Source organism: Nematostella vectensis, chromosome 6 (assembly GCF_932526225.1).
Source record: "Nematostella vectensis chromosome 6, jaNemVect1.1, whole genome shotgun sequence".
Classification (NCBI taxonomy): domain Eukaryota; kingdom Metazoa; phylum Cnidaria; class Anthozoa; order Actiniaria; family Edwardsiidae; genus Nematostella; species Nematostella vectensis.
The window spans coordinates 6,179,229-6,198,128 of record NC_064039.1 but is presented as its reverse complement, the minus strand read 5'-3'; the positions used below and the strand labels follow the sequence as shown (position 1 = coordinate 6,198,128).

General features: G+C 41.7%; 2 protein-coding genes across 4 annotated transcripts; one reads left to right on the top strand and one right to left on the bottom strand.

Annotated features, from left to right (window-relative positions):
* Positions 1–243: 243 nt before the first annotated feature.
* LOC5521576 (acyl-carrier-protein phosphodiesterase PptH) lies at positions 244–3,351 on the bottom strand. Its single transcript, XM_001641182.3, has 2 exons — positions 3,005–3,351; positions 244–1,307 (listed from the first exon to the last, which is right to left on the bottom strand). The coding sequence occupies exons 1-2, from the start codon at positions 3,249–3,251 to the stop codon at positions 583–585; spliced, it is 972 nt and encodes a 323-aa protein (XP_001641232.3). The 5' UTR covers positions 3,252–3,351; the 3' UTR covers positions 244–582.
* Positions 3,352–3,575: 224 nt separating this feature from the next.
* On the top strand, positions 3,576–17,324 carry LOC5521447 (short transient receptor potential channel 3). Of its 3 annotated transcripts, none has more exons than XM_048729351.1 (9): positions 3,576–5,403; positions 5,682–6,081; positions 6,730–7,051; positions 7,544–8,033; positions 9,388–9,586; positions 10,958–11,149; positions 14,439–14,711; positions 16,223–16,382; positions 17,118–17,324. In XM_048729351.1, exons 1-8 carry the CDS (start codon positions 4,904–4,906, stop codon positions 16,271–16,273), a joined length of 2,427 nt encoding a protein of 808 aa, XP_048585308.1. In that variant the 5' UTR covers positions 3,576–4,903; the 3' UTR covers positions 16,274–16,382; positions 17,118–17,324. The 3 variants fall into 3 exon arrangements, with proteins under 3 accessions (XP_048585308.1, XP_048585310.1, XP_048585309.1); XM_048729352.1 differs by having other exon boundaries at positions 3,579–5,403; positions 10,958–11,122; XM_048729353.1 differs by lacking the exon at positions 10,958–11,149.
* The last annotated feature ends 1,576 nt before the right edge of the window (positions 17,325–18,900 follow it).

Genomic DNA, 18,900 nt, shown 5'->3' with positions numbered 1-18,900 from the left:
CTGATAGTGTATAAAACCTGCAGTGTCTGTAATGGATACTCTTCCAAGGAAATTATTGAGTTATGGGATGTTATAAAAGCATTGTATGCAGTCCAATTTGAATATCTGTGATTCCCTGCAAAAATTATCTTCATGGCAGTCTCTGACCATTTTTTAGGGTTACTCAAAAATTGTGTCCCATACACACTTTTTTTTTTTTTTTTTTTTTTAGTTCACATTGAACACATTCAAGAATGAGAACTATTTTCAGCAAAGGTTGTGTTATTTTTTTATAGTATTTGTTCTTAAAAACAATTCTAGCACCTTATAAATCCCTATATCATTTCTAAGTAAGGTTTGTTTGGTACCATTTTAGACAATTTAGTGCTCTAAAGGACTGTAGCGGGGGGGGGGGGCATGCCCCCAATATTACAATTTTAAATAACCTGCAAGTGTAGCTGCGAACCTATTCATACCCCCCTTTTAGGTAAGGTCTGCTTGTTCTTTTTCATAGAGCTTATTTGTTTTTGGGAAATTTGGAAATTTAATTATGAACCCATCAGATATAAAATAAGATGGTTAGATTTTGCTGGTTATACTACCTCAAGGCCAAATCTGTTTTGGCCCCTGATCCTCAGCCAACCCCCACATCAACCCCTTATCACGTTCGGCTGGATAACCAAGACAGTGTGAGACATAACGGACACTGTCAAACATGCAATCTCTGTTACGGTGCTGGTGGCCAAACACATGCATCACTGATCCCAATTGCCTAATCTGGGCCTCAATACTGACACACCCTGCGTAGCGGGTAAAATTTAATTTTATGTTAGAACCTTGTGCAGTGGGGTTCTCAAGATCACCTAATCCAAGTACCCTCCTCTCATTTCGAACCCTTTCCAAGTCTCTGTCAGAGGCAGGAATAAGATCAAAGCGAGGGACAAAGTGGCTAAATGATATTACAGGTGAGTCATATATAGTTGAGATGTTAACCTTGTTCAAGTTTTTGAAGAATTGTGATGGGGTAACATCAAGAGGATCCGGCCATACACAGAAGTGGTTGTCCATCCAAGCCTTTTTGGAAAATTCTATGTCTTCATTTTCTCTAGCAACATAAAGTGAGTCACTTGGATGTTCTTCTGGTTGTGTGTACCAAGAAAACAGAGGTACAATCCATACATGGTTGCTGTGTGTGTTGCTGACTTTCAATGGTTTAGTGTGGACTCCGATACTGCTGCAAAGCTTCAGAATGTCATGAAACTTATCAATTGAATTCTTGTATTTTGGGACAAATCCTTGCTTTGTCCGTAGCCATAACTCATGGTTACCTTAAAGAAAATGTAGACAATAATTGATAAATTGTACTCTGTTAAAAGTGCAACATCTATTATAACTCACATGACAGCAAATTTGAAATAAAGGGCAGAAAAGGGACATTTCTTAAGTAGAGTAAAGAAAAAATTATACATATAATAATACAGTGCTGGGGATTGCAAGACTTAAGCAAATGAAAATAAAACCTGAAAATGTTACACATTTGGAGTTGTTCAGGAGCATGCTCCCATTGATGTTCCTGTCAGGTGTCTACAAAATGAAGACCTAAACATACCTCCGAAAATCTCAAGGCTTGATTTTTTTGGGGGAGGGGTGGGGTATATTCATTTTGGGTTTAGGAGTGGGTATGACCTTGCAGGCATTTGTCGTATGAAAAGCTCTTCACGAACAAATCCACTTATAGATCTCACGAGGGTCTTAGATAAGTTGTGCTACACAAGGGAGTTATTGTTTTAAATATTTTAATAGAAAATAGGCAAAATGACGCTTTTCTATAGAATAATTTTTCAAAAGCGTTAAAAATTGCTAAATAGCGGGAGATTCTGTGCTTAACGCGGGAGAGTGGGAGAAGGGGTCCAAAATCTTGAGACTTCCGCCTAATGTGGGAGAGTTGACAAGTATGCCTAAAAACTGTGACCCCTACAAGCTATGACCCCAAACATGTTGCCATGATTATTTGACTGTCTGCCTTGCTCTCACGCCTATGACCTCAACACCCTGGGATCCTGAGGATGTGTTTGATGACCAAGGATTGTTTATGCTGCCTTCAATATGGATAAAAAAATCAATCATGACGTCACACATGTCACGATTCTGTGCTTAACGCGGGAGAGTGGGAGAAGGGGTCCAAAATCTTGAGACTCCCGCCTAATGCGGGAAAGCTGACAAGTACGCCTTAAACCTGTGACCCCTACAAGCTATGACCCCAAACATGTTGCCATTATTATTTGACTGTCTGCCTTGCTCTCACGCCTATGACCTCAACACCCTGGGGTCCTGATGATGTGTTTGATGACCAAGGATTGTTTATGCTGCCTTCAATATGGATAAAAAAATCAATCATGACGTCACACATGTCGCGTGACCGTAGGAAAAACTGTGATAATCGGGTACGAATTACTTTTTTATTTTAACCCAACTCCTACAACATGACCAGCTTACAAAGCAAATTTCATGTTACATATCACATGACCATGGAAGAATATTCCATTGTTCAGCACAAATTAATTATGTTTTTTCACTTAAACATGCAAAACACAACAACATATGGAGGTAATGTAGTTGGCAGTCTATAATTCATGTGAGTGAAAAAAATATGCTATTTTTCAGTATATGTAGTTTGAAGTCTTTGCGACATATTTCAACCTAGTGAATAGGATATTTAAAAGTGATTTTTGGGAGATTCCCGTTCCCCTAGGTACATAGTCACACCCCCCCCCCTTTCCGATCTTCTGATAGGTGTGACCGAACCAGTGGTTCTTGGTATGTCACACAGATCTAACAATACTTCACGCTGAATTCAATTGTCACGTCGGCAAAGTCAAGCAGGCGATGGCACTTCAAACAAAGTAACTTTTCAATTTTTTTGCTCAAAAAGGGGGGTGGATATCCACCCAATCCGCCTCCCTTGTAGTGTGATGTTTGTGAGTCAACTAAGAGAAGATAAAAGATAAGTGTTTCACCGACATACCTGGTACATAGCAAACTTCTCGAAATTTCATTTTCAGATTTCCCAAAACTTGCTTCAATAACTCCATATTATCCGTGACGTCACCAGCTACTATGATAACGTCATGTCTGAATTGAGATGACGAGAGACACTCGACCCAGCGTTTGTTTGCTGGGATATCGACATGCAAGTCGGAAATGGCGAAAATTTTGCTCATCTTCAAAGACAATACACGACAGGGGGAATTAAAAAAAATGTCAATCCTCATTAACCTCTGTCAACGAGAAAAATAGAGACCAAATGTATAAAAAAACGAAGTCTCTTTCCCTGTGTGAGTAAAGACATAAACATTGCGCCCGCGATTTGCCACAGGCTGACTGATACTTGTAAGTAGCCTCGTCCACACGGGCTACCTGTGGGGAAATTGAGAAGGAGGGAGACTAAGGAGAAGTAGAGACCGGGGTGTTTTTTTGCCACAGGAGACCCAAAATTGAATACAAAAATTTCAAAAAATGTATAATATAGTCTTTTCTCATGCAATAGATTATATAACGCTTTATACATATTTTGGTACATGTAAAAGACACACACATCCGCTCTTCACGAACCGGCTCCATCATCCGAAAATAACAATTGTAGCCTGCTACGCCCCTTGCCCGCACAACAAAAGCAAATAGCTTCCCAAACACTCTGCGTTTCTTATGTTTAGATCTAATGGCATAGTATCTACCCCACGCTAAAGTGCAGCTATCAAAAGAATTAGCGCAGAGAACGCGTATTTCTTCAGTATCAATTACTTTGTGGCAAGGTGCATGATAACTTTACAGGCTAGGAATAAGCGTTGCGTCACCAAGAACCTACAGCTACAAGGAAAAACGGGAGCACTTCAAGTGCAACGGTCCAAATTATCGATCGTGGCATAACAGTGAATCAACCCGGAAAAAGTGGATTCTAATTGAAGCCCAGTCATAATCAACTCGTTGGCTAGAATGTTCTAGGGGATGGTGGCCTATATAAAACCAAAAAATAACCACCTGTACACTCTGCTCTGATGAGGAACTTTTGTTTGACTTTGTTCTAAACGAAGACGTCAAGGGAGTGTGATTAATTTTTGACCTGAGTCCAGAATTTTGTTTCAGTGACGACCAAGAATTTGTGACCTCCGCTTTATGGCCGGCCACCAGTTATATAAACAGGGTTCCCATTCTTTTAAACTCTAAGAAATTTAGTAAATGCTAAGTGTAATAAATTTATACAATTATCAATCTGAAAGTTTCTCTTCACCAAAGGTTTCCTTTTTTTAAGATATACGGAAACATACTACCAGCATCCACGAGTTGGTTTATATAGAACCATTTTTACGTGGCCCCAATGACTTATGTAGTAGCTATCGCACAAAGTGCAAGCTTCAAAAATCAATAGAAAATAGTGTATCATTCATTGCTACTAGTTCATGGCAAGGCGCATTATAACTTGCATGCTAATGTTGAGCGTCGCGCATGCGTGACCAAGACACTCAGCGATAAGGAAGAAAGGGTACTTCAAGTGGGTTTTCACATGATTATTCAATACGAAGGACATTACTCTTTGCTGCAATTTTGATTATTATAACACATGTCAATCCCACTTTTTCTTGTTTTATTGTCCCAAAATCGCGAAAATTTAGTGACCTAATTTCTAAAATAGTTCACGGGCTGGCTGCGCATCGTTCATTGCAACGAGTTCATGGCAAGGCGCATGATAACTTGCATGCTAAGGCTAAGCGTTGCGTCACCAAGACCCTGCAGCTAACAGGATAAAAGGGAGCACAGGCCTTAAATAGAATAAAGTGGCAGAGAATAACAGTGAATCAACCCGGAAAAAGCGAAATTACTAAACCCTGTTATCATCAACTCGTTGTTGGCGAGAATGGTCTAAGAGATGGCAGCCTCAAGCCACTTTGAACACAAAGAAATGGACCACCTGAGCTATTCTGCTGATGAGCAACTATTGTTTGACTTGGTTCTAAACGAGGACGTCGAAGGAGTGCGATCATTTTTCGACCTGAGGCCAAATTTTCTCTTCAGAACCCGGGATTTTGTGACGCGCGCTTTATTGTCCGACACGATAGATCTGAACCGCGGTGATATTCTCAAGATTTTCCTCGATGAACAGGCTAGAATTGGGGGAGCATTATTCAACGCTGTCAGAAAGGGTTCCAAGGATTGCGTTCAGACGATGCTTCCCTATATCAGTAGCAAGCGAGGAGATATCGGACCCGAGGATGTCAAGCCCGGAGCTTTTGTGAGCCCTCTGATGCTGGCAGTTCACCTAGAGAAATTCGATATTATTGAACTGTTTTTGTCCAAAGGTTATCGCGTGCTTGAGCCTCATGATGATGATGATGAGGATGATGATGATGAACAGCTTAACAGAACCAAGTAAATAAAATTAGGGCACTCTCAAGCAGGTCTTATGTTGCCTTTCAGGGGCGTACAGGGGGCTATACCCTTTTTATCATATCTTAGGCTGTATTGTTGCATAGTTTATCAAGTAGGGTGCTTTAGAAGCCACACGCTCTTCTACGAAAATAACCCCCACCCATTTATACATGCACATATAACAGGCACGTATTACAGTCCCTTACTAAAAATTGGTCTTTTAATCGAGAAACGGTCAGGTACTTTATGCTAACTATTTTTACCTCTTTCTTTTGCAGTGTTGGTCTTGAACTGTCCAATGAACTGTCCTTTAATCTGCGAGTCAATGCCTACCGGGCGCTAGCCAGTCCACTGTACATATCCTACTTCTTTATCATGAACCCTGATGCACTCCATCCCATCTTCCACGTGCTTGAGCTTAACAAAAAGCTTAAGAATCAAATGTATCGTGATTTTGAATTCAATAATGACTATAAACAGATCTCTAAAGACTGCCAGAGATTCGCGGTAGATTTGCTTGAGCAGTGCCGCACTACTGATGAAACCAATGTGCTCCTTGATGTCTATCCTGAGATTCAAAGGGTCTACGAAAAGGATAAAAAGCACGTAGAGGGCTCGCACACAGCATTTAAAGAACTGTCCGTGCTGAATTTAGCAATTCGAAACGACATGAATGAGGTAACTGTTTTTTGCTTTGCTTTGCAATTTTAATGAGATGGGAGAAGGGGTTTGCAAAAAAGACAGTCGAGAACAAAACTAGCCTTGATATAATTTAAATCGTATTTTGAATGGTCGGTTCATCAAAACAGTCAAGAAAGGGCTCTAAATATTTAAATCCATTGAATACCATTACATTCATCTTTTGCAATAAAACAAGAGTATTTCAATGCAGGGCCGTAGCAGGGGGTGGGGCACTGGGGACACAATATTTAAAAAAAAGTCTAAGGAAATGACTAGTAGGGGCGTGGCTGTGCCCCCCATAGTTTTTTTTAATGTTTCTGTGTCGTGCCCCTCCCCCCCCCCCCCTCCCCCCTCCCCGATAATTCGAGGCCTGCTACAGCTATGCAATGCTAGAGATAATATAGCTTTCAGTGCGGTAGAGTGCGGTAGGGGCCTGGCTTTCTTGGGCCAAACTATGATTTGTTATTTGCACCTTTGAGCACGTAGTGAGGTGCTGTTTTTACTCCCCTGCAACCCTGCTAGTACAAGCCTTTATCGTCAGGGGTAAAACGTGACTCAAAGGAAATTCCGGGCGTAGTCCCTATCTATACTCTACATATCCCAACTATCGGACCTACGTACTAAGTCATTCTGGCTTTATTTCAGCTGGTTGCCCATCCGCAAAGCCAGCTCCGTCTAGACAAGATATTGTACCACGGCATCTATACGTTCAAGCGTGAGCCAAGAGTTTGGAGGTACCGTTCATGGTACACTGGGAAACTGTTTTGGTTGAGGCACACCCTTCTACTACCCTTCTTGGCACTCTTTTATATCATTGCTCCTGACTGTCGCATCTCAAACGTACTAAAGACACCAACGGTCAAGTTTTACAGCCACACTAGTGCGTTTGTCCTCTTTGCGATTGCACTGGCGATGTCTTCAATTGAAGATCATTTCACCGATTACACTCTTATCCCAGTTTTAATTGGTAGGTACTATTAAACTGATCATCTAAAACAATTTTAATTTGTCCATTCGAATCTGATGTCTGAAATGATGATCCCGTCGCAGTAATCAGGTTATCAAGCTTTATAAGGCAGATACACTCTCTTTTTTATAAGAACGTCTAATTTTAAGTTGAGGATGGGCCGTTCTTAATTTTAAGACATTTTAAGCCTGAATATGCATCAGGACTAAAAAAGAAAAAAAATTTCTTCTATCTAATCCTCGGCATGTTCTTTAAATTTGGTGAAATCTCAGGCAGGACGTTCTTATAAAAAAAGGTTCTTATAAAAAAAAAGAGTGTATTAGACCAATGTTATTACACTGGGAAATTTATGAGTGTGTAATAATTTATTAACTCAGAGAGTTTTAGTTATTTCGAGTTTTAGTTATTTCTAATTAAGAAACATATGATGACATTCATAAAAAGCTAGTGAATCATGACAGAGGATGAAAGTGGCTTTTTTTTCATTTGCAGACTGGGGAATACTGCTATTTGTTCTAGGACTGTTCCTTCAAGAGATGAAAGATTTATATTTCCAGGGCGCGTTTCGCTACATTCGTCAATGGTGGAACATCATATCTCTTCTCATGGTCGTACTGTTCCTTATCTCGTACAGTCTTTGTTTAACAGCTTATTTGTCTCCACAGACCTCTCCGCCTCACCTGAAGAATTTGGCAGTGCGCTCAAGCCAATTGTCTTTATTGGCTAATAGCTTTTTTGCCTTCGCCATGGTCTTTAGTTTCATTCACTTGACTAACTTTCTCCAAGTAAGCGATGTTTTTGGGCCACTGCAGCTTTCTCTTTACATGCTATTTGCTGATTTGATAAAGTTTTTCGTGTTCTTCTTTGTACTCTTCATGGCGTTCGGACTTAGCCTGAGGAAACTGTACTCCCACTATAAGACATCGCAGCAGCATTTTGTCAACATCACCAGACCAGTAGACACCGATCATCCATATTCAGCGTAAGAGAGAGAAAAATTACACCTTTTGCTGTTCATTAATAACGGGAAAGGGACTTTCATTTGTGCCAAAAGTTACATCGATAGCGTGTATTGTACGTTCATTAACATCGCACGAAACATCATTTAGCGGGACTCGACTTTCGAATTTGAATATTCGTGAACATTCATTAGCATCAACGGAGAAACAATAACGCAAATGGACATTCAATTCGATTGGAACGAACATTCTTTTGCGCGCAATGAAAATTATATTCCACGTCTGGACAATCAGTAGCGTTTAATGACAATCACTTATACGAAATAGAAAATTCATTAGTGCTATTAACATAAACTGCGACGATCAACAAGCTTTTTCAGACAATCATGTTCATCAAGGTAATTTTCATGAATGTGATTTGACAATCATTTGTTCGATAAAAGAAAAGAAAATATCATTAGTTTAGTGTTATTTTCTATTTTTGAAGTGACATTTATACCTGATTTTGATATCTATTAAAAACTATTGCCCACATTTCGCTCCCGTGTCTGTTCCTATATTACGTTGTAATGCCTCTTGAGAAATGGACTGTAGGGGGTAACTTTTTTAGGGTGTTTGGGCCGGTATCTAGTGGGTTATGGTGCGCTGGTGCAACGTCGTAAATGAAAATGACGTTTTTGTTGGGGTAAAAGATCCAGTCGTGTTTGTAAAGTCGGGATTGTCCGTTGATGCTATTGAATGTTTGCGCATATTCAATCATTGTTATTGAAGGTCGAGTCACGCTAAGGATGTTTTGTGCGATGTTGATGAACGTACAGTGCACGTTAACGATACAACGTTTGGCACAAATAAATGTCCCTTTCCCGTCATTGAACAGCAAAAGGTGTACTCATCTCGTTTTCTTCTGGCTAACCTTCGTTACGTAAATACATTCAACTTACTTTATGTCATACCCTGACTCATTTCATCTTACTTTACCACGCCTAAAGCGCACCCGGCGTCATCTTGCCTTTGTCCTACCTAACCTCCACCCCCGGAAAATCCCCACAAAACAGACGGGGTGATCGTCGGCAAATCAGTTTTGACCCTAAAGTATAGCAATTTGGGTGTGGTCAGCAGCATTGATTACCTTTCTAACAGATATACCACATTGGGCGCGCGAAACAATTTTTAACTCTAATGAGATGGCAAAACCTTTAAAGTTGATTTGTGATTTACTGTAAAATAAATTTTGGCCACGGGGTGTGGGGTCTGGAGGGATCACATTTTTGTATCGCACATAACCACATGTTACCTTCTATACAACACTCAGATGGCTTAAAAAAAAGTCCCCTTGCATTTATCCAAATTTGGTTACTGTGCTTCAATCTCTTGCAGTGTCAAGTCAGGATTTCTTAATCTTTTCTGGTCAATGTTCGGCTTGACAGAACTCGCCACATTTGATACAAAAGACAAAGAATTTTCTATCACCAAGGAGACCGGCATGCTGTTGTTCGGACTGTTCCAGATACTAGTGGTCATCATTGTATTAAACATGCTGATTGCAGTGATGACGCGCTCATATGAGGAAATTTCGGTGAGTTTTTAAGTATTACTGATTTCTTTTCTAATAACCCTTACCCTATGACATTCCAGGGGGGGGGGGGTGGTGGCACCATTGTACAAGATCAGCATTTTAAAAGCAATCATGGTGACGGATGGGAATCTAGTGTAAACTGACACAGAGTAAGTAATTAGTAATTAGTAAACTGAATACTGCATGTGTAACAAAGTGCGCCATCACATTGGTTTGTGCGGTGCATCCTTCACGACGTTTTCATTTATAATGCAACTCTTTTGTATTATAATAATGAATGTATATAGATTCAGACATTGCTTAAAAGCAGAGCTCAAATAATTATTACACAAAACCAATCGCCGATAGCTTCGTGAAATTAATCAAGTTTGTGCTGAGATAGACAGAAACCTGAACATTAAAATGACAAATGTCGTCCATAGACTGTGATGATACATAGATTTAGGTACTGACTAAAAGCGGAGCTCCAAACTACAACTTTGCTTATTTTCATTCCATAATTTCAATATCAAGTTTAGGAGCTCCGCTAGAAATGTAATTCACAGTAATTGCGCGAATGAATTAGCTTATTTAGGGAGCGGTCATTAGTTACTGGGGGGCCGGCAAATATGTAGGGGGGGGCTACGTTTTGGGGGGCGCGGATTTAGGGGGGTCACATTTTTTGGGCTGTCATTAAACGGGGGGTCACATTTTTTGTCATTAAAGGGGTAGTCACATTTTTTTCGAATTTAAGTCTGGTTTTAATATAATACTGATCAAGAAAGTCATTGTTGAAATGAAAATTTTATTCAGTTCACAATGTTTCCTACTATTGTATATCTAGTTCCATATTGTTCAGATACAAATCTTGTCTTTATATAAATAAATTTTGAGAAACCCTCTAATGGTTGACAGACAAAGCTGCCCGTTCAAATCAGTTGAACAAATCGAATACTTTTAAATGTTGCAAAACCTAGACTCAAATGTCTTTGTTAAAATTTTCGACGACGTAGTCGTTTTCTAGCGACACCAGTACTTGTTGTTTATCTCTGTGCCACTTAACAAGGGCAAGTGAAGGTTCATACTTGAACTAAATAGGACAAAATTGCCATGCTAGCCGGTCTATATTTTAGTAAAGATTATATTCAGCTACACTGTATGTATATCAAGTCTCTGTGGTTTTTATTGGTTTTAAATTTGTTGAGATGGTGGTGGTGGGGGGCTTCAAATTTTTGGGCGTCCGGTCTAGGGGGGGGTGGGGTCACGATTTTTTTTTTGGCTTGGATTTGAGGGGAGCCATTTTTTATCCCAGGGTTTTGCAAAATTGCCGGCCCACCCCACCCCCCAGTAATTAATGACCGCTCCCTTACGGCTTCCTTATCCAAAATCCAGGACAACTCCGATTTGAGTTGGAAAGTTTCTCGCACCCGAATGTGGATGAACTGGGTCGACAAGGGCAACGTGCTTCCACCTCCGCTCAACCTCATCCCCAATAGCAAGACACTGGCCGCAGTCTTCAGCCTCGCGTACCGAACAACGCTTGGAAAAGTCTCTAAGGTTGTTCTTATTCCATTTATCATCATGGTAATGCTTTATCTGTCCGTCCGCCTGTCTATATTTCTTCCTGTCTAAGGCCCGTACCCAGGGGGGGGGGGGGGGGGCAAGGGGTTGCGCCTCCCACCCCAGTGCTCGTCATGTACACACTAGGTGATGTGCGAAGCTCTCGTGGTGTACAAACTAGGTGGTGTGCGAAGCGCTCGTGGTGTACAAACTAGGTGATGTGCGCAGTGCTCGTGGTGTACAAACTAGGTGATGTGCACAGCGCTCGTCATGTACAAACTAGGTGATGTGCGCAGTGCTCGTCATGTACAAACTAGGTGATGTGCGAAGCGCTCGTGGTGTACACACTAGGTGATGTGCGCAGTGCTCGTCATGTACAAACTAGGTGGTGTGCGCAGTGCTCGTGGTGTACAAACTAGGTGATGTGCGCAGTGCTTGTCATGTACAAACTAGGTGATGTGCGAAGCACTCGTGGTGTACAAACTAGGTGATGTGCGCAGTGCTCGTGGTGTACAAACTAGGTGGTGTGCGAAGCACTCGTGGTGTACAAACTAGGTGATGTGCGCAGTGCTCGTGGTGTACAAACTTGGTGATGTGCGAAGCACTCGTGGTGTACAAACTAGGTGATGTGCGCAGTGCTTGTCATGTACACACTAGGTGATGTGCGAAGCGCTCGTGGTGTACACACTAGGTGATGTGCGCAGTGCTCGTCATGTACAAACTAGGTGGTGTGCGCAGTGCTCGTGGTGTACAAACTAGGTGATGTGCGCAGTACTCGTCGTGTACACACTAGGTGATGTGCGAAGCGCTCGTGGTGTACAAACTAGGTGATGTGCGCAGTGCTCGTCGTGTACACACTAGGTGAGTGCGCAGTGCTCGTCATGTACAAACTAGGTGATGTGCGCAGTGCTTTTCATGTACAAACTAGGTGATGTGCGAAGCGCTCGTGGTGTACACACTAGGTGATGTGCGCAGTGCTCGTCGTGTACAAACTAGGTGGTGTGCGCAGTGCTCGTCATGTACACACTAGGCGATGTGCGCAGTGCTCGTCCTGTACACACTAGGTGATGTGCGCAGTGCTCGTCGTGTACACACTAGGTGATGTGCGCAGTGCTCGTCATGTACACACAAGGTGATTTGCGCAGTTCTCGTCAATTACACAAGGTAATGTGCGCTGTGCTCATTATGTACACACTAGGTGATGTGCGCAGTGTTCGTCATGTACACACTAGGTGATGTGCGCAGTGCTCGTCGTGTACACACTATGTGATGTTCGCAGCGCTCGTGGTGTACAAACTAGGTGATGTGCGCAGTGCTCGTGGTGTACAAACTAGGTGATGTGCGCAGTGCTCGTGGTGTACAAACTAGGTGATGTGCGCAGTGCTCGTGGTGTACAAACTAGGTGATGTGCGCAGTGCTCGTGGTGTACAAACTAGGTGATGTGCGCAGTGCTCGTCATGTACAAACTAGGTGATGTGCGCAGTGCTCGTCGTGTACACACTAGGTGGTGTGCGCAGTGCTCGTCATGTACAAACTAGGTGGTGTGCGCAGTGCTCGTCATGTACAAACTAGGTGATGTGCGCAGTGCTCGTCGTGTACACACTAGGTGATGTGCGCAGTGCTCGCCATGTACACACTAGGTGATGTACGCAGTGCTCGTCATGTACACACACGGCCGAAGGTCCACTTTCGGTTGTCTATTTGTAGACAAAACTATAAAGCATAAGCTAGATCACTCTGGTATGTGGTATGTAGCCAAATCCGACAATGAACGTCCCGTGGAGATAGTTCAAAGGCATAAAAGTTTCCCTTTTTTCGGGAGTGGTCAGATTTTTATCAAAGAACTCCCCCCCCCCCCCCCCCCGGGAGCGAAGACACTTGGTTGTACAACTAAAAGAAACAGTAACTCGTAGAGACGCAATAATATTTTTATCTATGAGCGCGGGATCTCACGAGAAAATTCTAATTAACAAACACAGAATTTGAATAAGAATACTTTAAAGTATGTAAAGTAAAACAAATCTCTACTCTCATTTCTGGTTGAGCCGTCTAGACCCAAAGGTGAATAACTGACCGTCCCGCCCCGACTCTTCTGTGGAACTTTTGTGGGTACTCGGCAGAAAAAAAAATACGGAAACGCTCTAATATGTGGTATCTCTGTTTCTAACCTGGACGAGCCAGTCGAGAGCCTGGCGCGAGTCTTTCTCGTTCTTCACGAAGTGGAAGGCTCGTGCGATGGCGCCTCCCGCGTTTTTTTTCCTCGCGTCGGTCCCAGGCTCCGCGTCAGCCACCAGAACGAGGCCAATTATACAGAAGAGAAGTCGAAATAAATAACTTTGAATGTTTTTGATAAAATATATCCTTACACCTGAGAACAAATCAACATGGCGATAGAAAGCGAGGTTCATTTGCACATGCTCACTTATGCAAGCTCGATAGCCAATAACAATCGCTCCATGAATTGATTATCCCAGAGCCTTGTACCTTAACGCTTCTTCCCCATTTACCTTTTCCTACAGTTTTCTCATTTCCACCCGTTTACGCTTTCCCTCCGTTCACGCTTATCCTTTTTACGTCCCCCCCCCCCCCCAACGCTTCCCCCTTAACACTTTGCCCTTTTTACGCTTTCCTCCCTTTTCGCTCTCCCCCTTTGCCCTTTCCTCCCTTAACGCTTCCCCCTCTTTACGCTTTTCTACCTTTACGCTTCCCCTCTTTACGCTTTTCTCCCTTTACGCTTCCCCCTCTTTACGCTTTTCTCCCTTTCCGCTTCCCCCTCTTTCCGCTTTTCTTCCTTTACGCTTTCCCCTTTTACGCTTTCCCCTTTTATGCTTCTCCCCATTTTCGCTTTCCCTCCTTTCCGCTTCCCCCTCTTTACGCTTTTCTCCCTTAACGCTTCCCCCTCTTTACGCTTTTCTCCCTTTACGCTTTCCCCTTTTACGCTTTCTCCTTTTATGCTTTCCCCCTTTTTCGCTTTCCCCTCTTTATGCTTTCTCCCCTTTACGCTTCCCCCTCTTTACGCTTTTCTCCCTTTACGCTTTCCCCTTTTACGCTTTCCCCTTTTATGCTTTTCCCCTTTTTCGCTTTCCCCTTTTACGCTTTCCCCTTTTATGCTTTTCCCCTTTTTCGCTTTTCACCATTCATGCTGGTGTACCATCCTCAGTGCCCCCTCCCCCCCCCCCCCCGGGAAAAATTAGGTCCACTTTTTCGGATTTCGCACCCCTCCAAGAAAAATCTTGGGTATAGGCCTGTGTCTTCATTGCCTTGAAGCCTTGAAGACAAAGCAAGTATCTTCTCATGTATTATTTTACATCAGAACGCCTTATTGCCTCCGGACACGTCGCAGCAGAGCCCCAAGGTAGCTGTCAAGGCAGCACTAGAATACAAGAGTCGTCGAATGATAATTAAGAACATTGTGGATCGTTACCTTCGCAAACGACGCGAAGAGGCGCGTGCTGATGAAGTCACACTAAGACATCTAAAAGAAATGGAAAAACGAATGTGGACGCACATGCACAAACACTGGGGACTAGTGCCAAGCTCTCCTCCTCTCTCTGAACACAGGAAGCAAAGCAGTTCACTACATGAGGTAAGACCACGTACGCAAGGACAAGGGGATAATACCGATGGGTCTCCCCTATCTAAAGACAGAAAGCAAAGCAGCTCACTACATGAGGTAAGACCACGTACGCAAGGACAAGGGGATAATACCGATGGGTCTCCCCTATCTAAAGACAGAAAGCAAAGCAGCTCACTACATGAGGTAAGACCACGTACGCAAGGACAAGGGGATAATACCGATGAATCTCCCCTCTCTAAAGACAAAAAGCAAAGCAGCTCACTGCATTAGCTAAGACTACGTACGCAAGGACAAGATGATAGTAACGATGGGTCTCCCCTCTCTAAAGACAAAAAGCAAAGCAGCTCACTGCATTAGATAAGACCACGTACGCAAGGACAAGATGATAGTAACGATGGATCTCCCCTATCTAAGGCAGAAAGCAAAGCAGCTCACTGCATGAGGTAAGACTACGTACGCAAGCACTAGGGAACAGTACAGATAGATTTCCCCTCATTAAAGACAGAAAGAAAAGCAGCTCACTGCATGAGGTAAGACCACGTACGCAAGGACAAGGGGATAGTACCGATAAATCTCTCCTCTCTAAGGAAGAACGCAAAGCAGCTCACTACATGAGGTAAGACTACATACGCAAGCTCTGGGGGATAGTAGCGATAAATCTCTCCTCTCTAAGGACGAACGCAAAGCAGTTCACTGCATGAGGTAAGACCACGTACGCAAGCTCTCGGGAATAGTAGCGATAAATCTCTCCTCTCTAAAGACAGAAAGCAAAGCAGCTCACTACATGAGGTAAGACCACGTACGCAAGGACAAGGGGATAATACCGATGAATCTCCCCTCTCTAAAGACAAAAAGCAGAGCAGTTCACTACATTAGATAAGACCACGTACGCAAGGACAAGATGATAGTAACGATGGATCTCCCCTCTCTAAAGACAAAAAGCAGAGCAGTTCACTATATTAGATAAGACCACGTACGCAAGGACAAGATGATAGTAACGATGGATCTCCCCTCTCTAAAGACAAAAAGCAAAGCAGCTCACTGTATGAGGTAAGACCACGTACGCAAGCTCTGGGGACAGCGCATGCGTAACCTCGCCAATGAATTAGGAGTTTTTCATGGCAAGAAGTGTTCGCAGCGTCGTTTGAACAGAAGTTCAATGTTTTCGTGAATAACTTGAACAGTGACATTTACTTGAATGCCTCCCGTTGAGGACATCAAGCCGTCATTGCACCGGCAAACCCTTGATTACATCTCGGATGATCAATCTCGGATTGTAAAAAGGCAACAGTCCCTAGCAAAGTTTGGGACTCCCCTATGTTAGCTAATGTTCAAGATTTGCCGCAACAAGGTAGGGAATGCAATTGCGACTTGTATCAAACAAGCATGTAAAAAGAAGAAATAGAAAGACACCAACCCGAGCTTCTTGTGGAAGAAGGTGAAGGGTAATTCCGTACGGTAAAATCAGTCGCAATCGTGTGCGGTATATTTTCATTTATATTTTTTTTTATTTTTTTTAGGAAACGGCATACTCAGATCACCAAAAGTCGGTAACGGAAACGTTAGTCTGAGGTGTCACGCTCTTAGTGTCAGGCACCTTTTCCCTTGTGGGAAAACCAGGGAAAAATTTCCTTAGTTAATGCACATTGGTGAACACTGGCAACATAAGAACACATAGACGTAAGAGCATTAGAAAGTGTCTTTTCTCTTATGTCGTTATTATAGATGTCTTATGTCGATGTTCTGTTGTTATGTCGTGACTGTACACACAAGAACATAAAACAGCGCAGTCGCCGGTGTGCACTGAGCTTTAATGGGTTCTGGAGGAGACATTTAGAAATAAGCAGAGGGAGGTGGGATTCCTGGTTTTTAGGCGCGTACACAGGGGGGGTGGGCAAGGTGCGCGCGCACCTTCCCCCATCCCCCCTTGGCGACCAAAAAGTGGGTCTTATTAAGGAATCTCTAAATACTATGCTTTTTCTATATGATTCCTATGACTGCACACCCCTCAGCCAATTCTGGTTACGTTCTTGATGTTGGATCCAGAGGGGATCCGTTGGTTCAATAAAATAACCATTTTCTAAGCCAAAAAAAATGTTCGTCCATAAGGGTAGAAATTGAGAGTTGAGTATAGTTTTCATAAATTGAACCAACCTCTAGAAATCATTGATCAACTAACCACCCGTTTAGAAATGAGATAATGCATAAAAGTTTCGATATCTTGAAATAATTACAATTAGCATTATCATTTTTTTAATAGGTTATAATTGGTATTGGTGCGTTCAGCAGATGTATTGATCTGCCGTTGCGCTGTAACTATAGAAACAACTGAATAGGCGAAAAAAGTTATTCGATTCGCTAGACAATAAAAAGTTGGTAGCTGTTTTTTTTTTCTAAATCTATTGTTGATTTTAGCATCTTTAGTATGGCGTGTATTATCAACGATATTGGAGAGACGTTATGGCATAGCAGGCGTAGACTAATGGAAAATAGATAATGGACCTGGGAGCTGAAACATAAGAGCGACATTCAAGCTGTGGAACGTAAAATTGTTTAATTTTCTAAATTATTTTTCATTGTAAATTCATTGTAAATGAAAAATAAAGGCGTAACATAACTTCAGATTGCTTTGTCTTTTGTTTATTCAAACAGTTTTGAATCCGGAAGTGGAGCTATTTACTATCGCTTAGGAGTTTGAATCCGCTTTTCGATACGTTCGTAATGGAGAGGAATTACTCAGTCTATGCAAACAAAGCTCTTTCAGTCTTCAAATCCGGCTTTACACAAATCACCATTATTAATAGTCAAGTGGGCAGAGCATTAGATCATATGGACATTGTTTCAATTTTCTTTGACCAGAAAGACAGAAAAGAACGGGCAAAAAAAAAGCAGTAAAAGTAAAACCGCAATGATGTAGTCCTAGCGTGCCTAATCTATAATAGGAATTAGGGCATCAGACGAGATCGCAAATCCCTCGCCTGTCCCTTATCCTAGTGTACACTGCTTTGAGCTTAATTGTTGATAAAGATTTTAAGCAAAAATTGATTTACTTGTAAACTTATACCCCAAGGCCGTGGTTTTTCCAAATCAAATTAGCGTTGGTCATCAAAATTGTCAATTGTAGTTGATTGCATTTTAAGATAGTCACACGAATGAAAAAGTATCAATTTGGTCTCTCGATGGTATTTTACATTGTTATGCCTTCAATAAAATAAAGCATGAAGGCAACTTTTTAGTATTTTGTTATTAAATAGTAAATTTGGCGAGATGGGGCGCCTATCCTTTTAAACTCAAAACAAGGATTCACTTTTCGCTTAAGATTCAAAATACAACGGCCTGTTCAGATTTTCAAGAAAAAAAATCCACGTAAAACTACGCTGTAAGAACAAAAACCTATAATCCTTTTAGAAAATAACCATGAAACAAATTGAAGTTGAGTGGCGCACGCTTCTTGGAGCTTTTAATATTTGTTTAGAATTGATACAATCAGCTAATAGATCAGATTTTTAAGATTTTCCTAGTTTACAGATAATAGGCAATTTACGCCATATCAGCGTGGTCAATGCGGAGTCGTAACGCTCAACAGAACCATTAGACCAATTTAGCCCGTAAAATGACAAAATTGATAGGGAATTAAAGAAATTAGGTTTTGGTCGAGTCATTAAACGCTGGCTAATTGATTTTAAATATGCACAGTGATCGAGAGAAATGGAAGAAAACATTGCTTTCGATATGATATTGTAAATTCAACAGTTTCTTATCTTCTAGTACTTCCCCTTTTAACACTGGAAAATCAGGATTACATTGTAGCAACTTTGTCGATCAAGCAGCTAAGGAGCAATTAACTGTTTACCGAAAATGGAAAGCAATTTTGAAGTAAAAATTGATATATTGTTTGTATCGATTCTCGATTGTTTCAGCCTTAGATAATTGCTTAAATCTAAGTAAACCAAGGTCCAAATTATATGCGAGGTTCACTCTTTTTTGCTCATTAATCGCAAGAATATAATTGAAACCATACTTCCGAAGAGCAAATTGGTTCTTTCGAGCAATTAGAGCAGGTTTAATGAATGCTATAGTGACAGGTGTTTTTTGTGAATTAAAATAAGGCCATGATTATCGTGAGAGCTCCCATATGAATGATCGCCTAAGCCCCTACCTAAACCTTGTCACAAAAGTATTAATTAACCTTTTTTAT